This window comes from Lactuca sativa, chromosome 8, assembly GCF_002870075.4.
Source record: "Lactuca sativa cultivar Salinas chromosome 8, Lsat_Salinas_v11, whole genome shotgun sequence".
Classification (NCBI taxonomy): domain Eukaryota; kingdom Viridiplantae; phylum Streptophyta; class Magnoliopsida; order Asterales; family Asteraceae; genus Lactuca; species Lactuca sativa.
In genome coordinates this window covers 252,748,300-252,757,776 of record NC_056630.2, presented here as the reverse complement: position 1 = coordinate 252,757,776, position 9,477 = coordinate 252,748,300, and the positions used below count along the sequence as shown (strand labels likewise).

The 9,477-nt window shown below is 35.3% G+C and overlaps 2 protein-coding genes across 2 annotated transcripts; both read left to right on the top strand.

Moving 5' to 3' along the window:
- The first annotated feature begins 2,608 nt into the window (after positions 1 to 2,608).
- Positions 2,609 to 3,614, top strand: LOC128127957 (clathrin interactor EPSIN 2-like). The gene is made up of 4 exons (XM_052766708.1): positions 2,609 to 2,655; positions 2,826 to 2,921; positions 3,067 to 3,454; positions 3,546 to 3,614. Exons 1-4 carry the CDS (start codon positions 2,609 to 2,611, stop codon positions 3,612 to 3,614), a joined length of 600 nt encoding a protein of 199 aa, XP_052622668.1.
- A 60-nt stretch (positions 3,615 to 3,674) lies between these two features.
- On the top strand, positions 3,675 to 4,133 carry LOC128127956 (uncharacterized). Its single transcript, XM_052766707.1, has one exon. The coding sequence runs from the start codon at positions 3,675 to 3,677 to the stop codon at positions 4,131 to 4,133; it is 459 nt and encodes a 152-aa protein (XP_052622667.1).
- The last annotated feature ends 5,344 nt before the right edge of the window (positions 4,134 to 9,477 follow it).

Genomic DNA, 9,477 nt, shown 5'->3' with positions numbered 1-9,477 from the left:
AGTGTTCTAGACTTGATCCTAAGGCTTGAGAAGAGACTAGGGCTCATTTGGACCCTTAAATAGAGTTTACGGCCCAAGAAGGTTCCTTGGCCGTAAACTCCCTTTTGATCATGATTTCTTGATGAATTCTAAGTGTAATATAGTTGATTTAAGCATAGAACAAGCTAAGACAAGAGTACTTATAGTGTAGAAGCTTGAAAGTGTGCTTAAGGCTCAAGAACACTAGTGTGTGTTCTTGGTGAACTGAAGAACACTTGATTATCTATCAAATGAAGAGATTTCACGGATGAAATCACTCACAAACACTAGATAATGAAGTTTATTAACTAATCAAGGAAGAAAAACACTTACTAATTTGAAGATCTAGTGATGATACTTAAGAGAGAATGAATTTTGGTCTTGAAAATGGTTAAAATGACAAAATGGCTAAGTGTCACCTTTTTACCCTAGAGTTTACGGCCGTAAACTCCATGTTAGGGCCGTAAACTCCAAACTCTTGGAGTTGTGGAACTTAAATGATGCATACTTTACCCTAAAGTATCCTCTCTCCAGTTATCTCTTGCAGTACTAGGCTTTAGAACACCCAAACGGACTCCAAAACTGCTAAAATTTAGCAATTGAAAGTTTGACTTTGATTGAATGCAGGGATTGATAAAAGATAGAAATTTCGAGTTGTCACAAATAATATATTAATTATAAATAGTAATATTTAATTAATATTTAATCAGAAATTAATTGGAATTAATTTCAGGATTAAAGGAGTTAATTAAAAGTGTAGGGATTGAATTGTAATTGTTCAATAGTTAAGCAAGAGGCAATCTCACTACTAGAAAAACATCCTTTTACGACACTCATTGTGCGTCGTAAAAGGCTCAGACGACGCGCAAATGCGCGTCAAGGAAGGCCCTGTCATAAAGAGAGACGACGCGCATTTACGACGCTCATTTATGACGCGCAATTACGACGCGCATTTATGACACGCAAGGCGTATCAAGGAAGGCCCTGTCATAAATGAAGACGACACGCATTCGCGTGCCGTAACCTTACGACGCGCATGTTAATGACACGCAATGCGTATCAAGAAAGCCCCTATCAAGAAAGGCCATGTCATAAATGAAGATGACACACATTTTGCGTATCATAATTTTAAATGTTTAAAAAAAATATTATTTATAGAGTTACATATTTTCAAATTAAATTTGTATTTAATGCTTCATAATAGAAAATAAAATATCATATACAAAAAATAGAATCCATTGCATAAATTTAATGTCATACAATTCTATTTCTTACAATATATAAATTTGCATCTAATCTACTATGTACATCAAGTTCCAACTAAGTAAAGTTGCATCTTGCCTTTCTTAATTCTTTAAAACTAATGCTCCAAACAGCTGATTATATCGATATACAATTGTACATAGGCCCATCTCACTCAATAATGACTTAGCCAAATTCAACTCCAAGTCTTTACTGCATCTTGCTGATAATGCTGCAAGATTTAAGTCAAGTGGCTTCATATTCCTTTCTTCCATCAACTTTACCTAATGCAAAAAATACACAGAAACAAAAAAAAAACATTGTAGAGGAAGGGGTAATTTGGGAAAATGCGAGGGGTATAATATAATAAGAATGCAAATACTTAATACCACTTTCATGCCATCATGGAAACCTGTTGTGCATTACATAAAGGCCCTACACCAACACAAGGCTTTTGTTTGATTATGATCCTCAGCTGTTAAACCAAATACAAAAAGCATGTCAGAAGAATAAAACTAGATGTAGATGAAACTTTAAAAGAGGTTGATCCATCACATTACATAAAGGCCCTCCACTACCTTAAGCAATATTTGTAGAAAAAGTACTTCTTCAGGGCTAAGGTTGCCTACATAAATGGTTGTGTACTGATTACTCTTAATTTGAGAAATTTTTAAGAGACAGGTCCATCATTTTCAGCCATTGACAATTCCTGGACAACTTTTTCAAGTCCTTTGCTAATAGCTTGCATTTCCTCTGCCAAATATTTTAATTGAACCTGAAAAATAATAAATAATTAATGAATTCTTAATTACATTTACACATGTTTTAAATTTCTAAATATTTGAATAAGATTAATTGTGATCACCACCTTTGATGCAGGTTCCAAACTGTCAAGATCCTTGGAGAAATCAAGGAGTTCAGGTAGTTTGTCAACAAGCACCTAAAATTAATTAATTATCCACCATAACATTATCTTGCTATTTTAAAATTTAATTATTTTCCATACAACATATTAATCAAATTTGAACCCAATCTGAACCCAACAGCAGAAGGCTATCCAATCTTAACCCAACAGCAGCGCCTAAAATGACACCAAATTAATCAAAGTCAAAGTCAAAATCAAAATCAAAATCAACTACAACAAAATATTATTATATTTAATAACATAAAATAAACAATGAAAATATTAACCTCTTGTTGTTCCTTGGTTCAGAGCATTCCCAAGTGTGAGAATTGTTTGCATTACTCTCTTGAACTTACAGGAACTTCTGACCTGATAAAAGTTTAATTAGATTAAATTGTTGGATTCGTGAATTGAATCATAACTATGCTACTGTTATAGAAAGAAATGGTTATCTGGGTGCTAGAGTTGAAGGATGCTTCTCTAGATGGAAGGTAATTTAGAGGGTCGAAGGAATCGGCTTTTTGATTAAAAGACCAAAATACCCTCGTTATATATATATATATATATATATATATATATATATATATATATATATATATATATATATATATATATATACAATACATTGAAATAAAATTTTCTTTTTTAGTGGTGAGGGCAGGGGGCTTGAACCAAAGTTATCTAGACAAAATGATGGTGGGCCTCCTAGTTATGAAGATGCTGTGAGTGACGGTCATAGCCCTGTTGATACCAAGAGGTAAATTAATTAATTAATAAGTCAAGATTTATTTACTTGTAAATTGTAATATATATACATATATATATATATATATATATATATATATATATATATATATATACATACAATAATGGAATCTAGTCTAACTTGTAAGCATTTGAAGGACTGGAGAAACTGCAAAATCATCACCTGAGGTAAACATTAACCATCAAGAAATTCCGGCAGCAGCTGCTCCACCACCACCAGCTGCCGCCGCCACACCACCTCCAGTTACCACTACGCCGCCACCACCTGCAGTGACAATCAACAATGAAAACGATGGGTTTGACTTTTTTGATCCCCGTGGTGCTGCTCCTGCTCCTTCCCTTGCGCTTGCCCCGCAAGGATCAGGTAGTGGAGAGATGGAGGATTTGTTTGGTTCTCTATCGAAGTCTTTCTCTTCTTCAAATGCATTGGCTCTTGCAACATCTACTTCATCTATAACCACTAAAGTTCATCCTCCAGCAAATACTAATCCTTATCTCACCTTCGATACCTCATCGACAAGTCGGGTGCGTGAGTGTCTTAAAAGCTGGATTCTACACACACATATTGATAGTTTGTTTATATTGTAAATGTACACTCTTTATGCATTGATTTCAGGCATTTGATGATCCGTTTGGTGATGGTCCTTTTAAATTTGTTCCTTCTACTGATGGATTTTCAGCTTAACCACCAACATCACCCTTCACTACAAGTGCTGCTGAACCACCATCATTTTCAGTTGACCCAATGTCAGGGTCAGGGGGATTTGGGGATACTTTTGATTTTGATTCAACTGTTGGCATTTTAGCTGATATATTGCCTCCACCTAGACCCTCACAAACTGCTTTTCCTTCTCAAAATGGTCAAGCATCTAGTCTTTCAGCAGAACCTAACCATACCACATTTCCTTCAAGTTTTTCAACTCCATTTGGCCAACCACCTACTTCTTCATCACAAGGTCAAGGTGGTCAACCTTTTCAACCTCAAGCTGCCCAATCTATGCCACACCCAGCTTTTCCACCTCAAGGTGTCCAGCAGCAGCAGCCTATGCCACAGTTATCTTTTCAACTTCTAGGTGGACACCAATCTATGCCACAGTCAGCTTCTCAACTTCCAGGTGTCCAGCAGCAGCAGCAGTTGCCACAGTCATCTTTTCAACTTCCATGTGGCCACCAGTCAGCTTTTCAAAGTCTAAGTGTCCAGTAGTCTATGCCACAGTTAGCAGCTTTACAATTCCAAGGAGGCCAACAGTGTATGCCACACTCAGCAGCTTTTCAACTTCCATATATGCATTAGGTCACATTTTGTGCAATGTATACGTCTTGATTCATCATAAAAGTAATCGCTAGTCTCTTGATGAGATGTACTCGCAATCTTCTGATGGATGAATCCTTTGATGCCATTCAAGACTACTTTGGGTATCTGACCCTGAAGCCAATCTTCTGATGGATGAATCCTAAAAACACATGCAAGGTGTTTAAAGAGATCTCTTACTCTTTACGTATAGCCAACATGAATATTAATGTAGCATATGAATTTTAAATAGTAGTACCTACTCCACATTATTAAATTACTGGAAATGACATGGAGCATTATGAAGTGGGGCCTCACATATTGCAATTCGAAATGTGTTTATGGGATACAAAGCCTGGATAGAATCGCATGCAATTCAGTATGTCATTAGAATATTTTTCAAAGTTGTAAATCTTGAGAATAGAGCTGACATAAAATCATAAACAAATATATATAGTCATCCTTCCTGCCAAAGAGTTACCTTTAAGTACATTAGACCCAAAGCAATTATAGCCCCAAGTGCAGTTACATCTATATTGATCTGGGTTCCATCCATCATCTGCAAGAAACAGAAAATTAATGAAAAAGATAGAAAGGGTAATCAACTTTCTAAAAAAAACAAGTAAAAAGCACAACCTGCCCCGGACCACGATTGTGGTCATCCATTGATCCGTTGGAGAGATGGGATCTTTCCTGAGAAAAGGCAATTTAACAAAAAAAAGTTCATCTACATGAAATATTAATTCTAGTCATCTTTAAAGTTTAGGGTGTGTGTGTGTGTGTGTGTGTGGAAAAGATACCTGGACTAGGGTGGATACGATCAACCTACCGCCTACTGTTTTGCTGAATGTAACCCCAACAAACATATGATATTAATTCTCCACTGAAATTGAAACAAGAGAAGAAAATATTTACATTAGGAAAAAGAATAATCATTGCATTATAAAAATGGAGAACACTTTTGGATTAGTGTCTAAGTCCATAACTATTTTGGTATGTACTTGACCCGATTATGAGCATGGTCCTTTTGGGTTGCCTTCACCATAGCAATATGTAGGATGATTTAAGGAGAGAAAGGTTTAAATATGATTTATTAATATATTATGAGAATAATATATTAAAAGAGAAATCATATTGTTTAATTAATATTAGTCCAGAATTAATTAAGAATTAATTTTGTGGCTAAAAGAGATTAATTAAATTTAGGGGACTGGACTGCAATTATTGGATAATTGAGTTATTGGGCTAAGGAATGCTAAAGGAACAAGGGGTGAACGAAATTATGATGGAAGCCCATCATATTTTCGTCCATGGCCTTATCCATAAGGTTCCATGGGTTGCTTAGAGTTTAAGCTGTCCATTAGGGTTTTGACTGAAACCCTAGCAGCCTACACAAGTATATAAAGGACCCCTTAGGCCCCAAAAACGTGCACAACTGATTCTCTAGGGTTTCTAGTCGTTTTTGGGCAGCCTCTCTTCTTTTCCTCTTCATCCAAGTTGTATATGGTGTTTGTGACTCCATTAGAGGAATAGAGGTGCAGCATTTGAGGCACTAAGCTTTTGAAGCCAATCCAAGCAAGGAATTGATTGTTATTGCTATATAACAATCAAAGGTAATTCTCTAAACCCTAATTCAGTTTATAATATGTTAGATCTAAGTTTATTAGTCTTGGATTCAAAGCATGTACAATAGAGAAACCTAGATCCAAGCATTAGGGTTTGTATGAGCACATAGGATTGTTGTTGTGCCTAAAACCCATCAGTGGTTTCAGAGCCTTGATTGGTTTCAGTTGTATGTGATGCTTAACTGCTTTTTTGATGAAAATCGAGTTTTTTGGCCTCTGCCCAACCTGACTCGGCGAGTCAGTGGATGAACTCGGCGAGTCTGTCTGACTCGGCGAGTCCAGTCCCTGACTCGGCGAGTCCAGGGGTCAGACAGAGGGATTTTCGGGTTTTGGCTGCTGTTTTGACTTGGATTTGATGCCTAATTTGTTTTTTGAAGTTAAAATCCGATTTTTATCTTAATTATATGTTTATCCTTTCCAAAACAATAGATAATTTCAAATCTTTTAAATATTGGTTGTTTATGTGATAAATATGGATTATTTAAAGTTATTTGGTAATTATCTGATGACTAAAATAGGATTAGGTCAAATATAGATAATTATGAAATTAATTGTTTAATTTGAATTATTTGTTGTTTGATCCCTAAGGTTTTGAAATGTTTCAAAACTTGCCCTCAAGTTTTGGAATTTAAAATTTGACTAAAAGTTTAGTTTTGAAATGTTAAATTCTAAAACCCTAGTAATTTGAAAAGTTCAAATCACACCCTTATGGTTTTATTAATTAATTAAAGTGTATAATTAAAAGTGATTTAATAAACCCATAAAGTCTTGGTTTACATTTAATTAAATTAAAAATATAATTTTACTAAATTAAACCACCTAGTATTTTAAAAGTGTAAAACACACCCTATACTATATATAACATTAAAAGTCTAATATTATATATGTATGAGTAAACAGTCAGTCTTACCGTTAGTAGGCCTCATTCACAAAGCTGGTCTATAAGGGGTGTTTAAGGAAATTGCCTATAAAATGGCGATTGAATGGGTATCCACTCTTACCCACTGCACTCTTGACTAGTGGAGGGTCGTTAGCCGAACTGGTAGGATAGGACAGAAACCTTCCATTATAAGTATAATGAAGTACAAAGTAACTAAATGCTTTTTCAAATTCCCAAATCATAGTTACTTTAGGCAAAATGTGAAATTGTATGCTAACCCATGGAATTACACTTCGTACCCTTGTCAAACGTTAGTGGAGCGTGTGTGGTTAACCGGCACACTAATTTGGGGATGACATTGGTAGCGAAGGGTGACTCGATGTTTGTCATAGATCAATGGAGCGTGTGTGGCTAACCGGCACATTGATTAGGTGATTGTAGCATTGGGTGCACCACGTGATTCGTATGGTTATTCACACCTTGTTTGTGATCCTCGGCATCCCAGTCACAAATAGTAGGGCATGATCGAGATTAAACATGCCATTGAAATGTTCAATGAATCTCAAAAGATCTAGGAGTTTCAATTCATTTAAAACTTAATCTTCCTTTTCGTTTTTCATGGTGGAAATTGGTAAATCGTCATTTACCTACCTTCAAATATTTTGCAACTAGATTACGGCATCCCTTTTCTAGGTTGTAGAATATTGTGTTGGATCCTAGCCTTAATAACTCATTTGGGTGTTTTATTAAGGACTCAATCAACTTAACTTGAATTTTCTCCCATTTTGTAGGTGTCTGACTCTAACCGTGGTATTCCCGAATCCCAAGGAAAAAGTGTTCCTAATGAAAATGAAAGCTTGATTCAAAGTGAAGGATCACTGTGGACTAGCTTGATTTCACTTCCTCCTCTTCCTCCCGTTGTTCTCCCTAACCCTAATGATCAAAGATTTGAAAGGTTCAAGATCACCGAATCCCTATTGGAAGTGGAACATTAAGATGGCAAACCCGTGTGTGCTCACATCCTAGGGATGAAATCACACATTGATAGGTTGATTATGTTGGGTGCGTCTATCTCAAATAAGTTGGATGTGGACTGGGTTCTTCAGTCACTCCCTGAATCATATGATAAGTTCATAAGAGAGTATTATATGATGAAACTTGACGCAACCGTCATTGACTTGACTTACATGCTTATTGCTGCTGAATCAGAAATGATTTGGCGAAGTAATGGAGAATATTTGTCTGATAACTCAACCAACCAAGCTTCCATGGACACCACCTGTTCCTGCTGCCAAGGGAAAGGGCAATGGATACGAAGCTGCCTGAAGGACCTGAAGAATCTAAGAGATAGGAGAGTCGATAAGTATGGCTCTACTTCAGGTATAAAATCCACTATCTAACTCCATTTAAATTCCTATTCTTTATTCATAATGTGATAAGATTACATTTGCATGTTTTGCAGGATTAGAGAAAAGAGAGGAAGTTTGATGGAAGAGCAAGATGAGTCTGATCACGAAGAAATGGATTTTGATCGCATGAATTCGAAGATCAGATTTTGAGCTTAGGAAGTTATGATAGATTTGTTAGGAGTATATGATTACATAGTTTTTCATTTGAATTTTGCATTGAAAGGACATGTTTTCCGCTGTTTTTATGAATAAAATAAATTTTGGTTTTTATCTTATTTGTTTATCCTTGCAATGAAATATATGAAAAATTGATGTTTGTGTACTTCTATTATTAGCAAAATGGATTTGATTCTTAATTATGTTATTTGTGGAAATGTCAAAAGTTTACCAAATAGGGAGAGTTTCTCATCGCCCAAGTTTCAATTGGACAGAAACTTGGAATCATGCAATGTGTACTGTATGATGAATGAAAAACTTTCACATTTGGGAAACTTAGACTAATTCTTTGCCAAAGTGTCTATTGAAGGACAAGGAGATCAAGTACACAAGGTTGTGCGTTGATCAAGTCCACCACAAGAGTGACAAAGACATTCGTCATGATTTACTAAAGTTTAGTAAATATGATTATACTTATAAGATTAAGTGTAATTCTGAGTTGATTGAAAAAGTTTCAATGAATAGTAGAACGAATAAAGAAGAATCAAGTTGGCAGAAAGATAAAAGTTTCTCTTTTCTAAGAAGAAGGGAGAGTACCTTTTATTGTGTTTTATGATAAGTCTTAAAGATTAAGAACCATGTCTCAATAGAACCTCTAAGTAAGTCTTAGTGCAATTGCATGTCTAAGAAGAGGAATCGAGTGTTGTAGAAATGGTTAAATCAATAAGTCAATCATACTTCGTTCCAATATCAAGTCTTAGAGTCAAGATTTTGACATTGAGTGAAAAGTCTTAAGTAGGTTTATAACACTTAACAAATGAGGAATTTGGAAATGTTTTCTTATTCTTGCACATTTGAAATTGGTAAGTTGTGCTGTCTTGGATAAGACAAAGACCAACTAGGACCAACTATGTGAAGTGTTTTGTCTTGATAAGAACTACACTAACTCTTGAACATTTGCTTTGTCAAGAAATGTTTCTTGACAAGAGAATCTTATATGTTAAGGAGTCAGTGGGAGTCTTAATGGTCTTGAAAAATTTCAAGAACAAATCAAGAATAAACCTTATCGATCATCACTAGCACACGAATTGAGGTTTACAACCTATCGTGCTGACATTATTTTGTTTATGTGCCATTCCAGTTGAGTTAATTGTGTATGTGAGTCCTATGAGTTCTCATTTGAATGC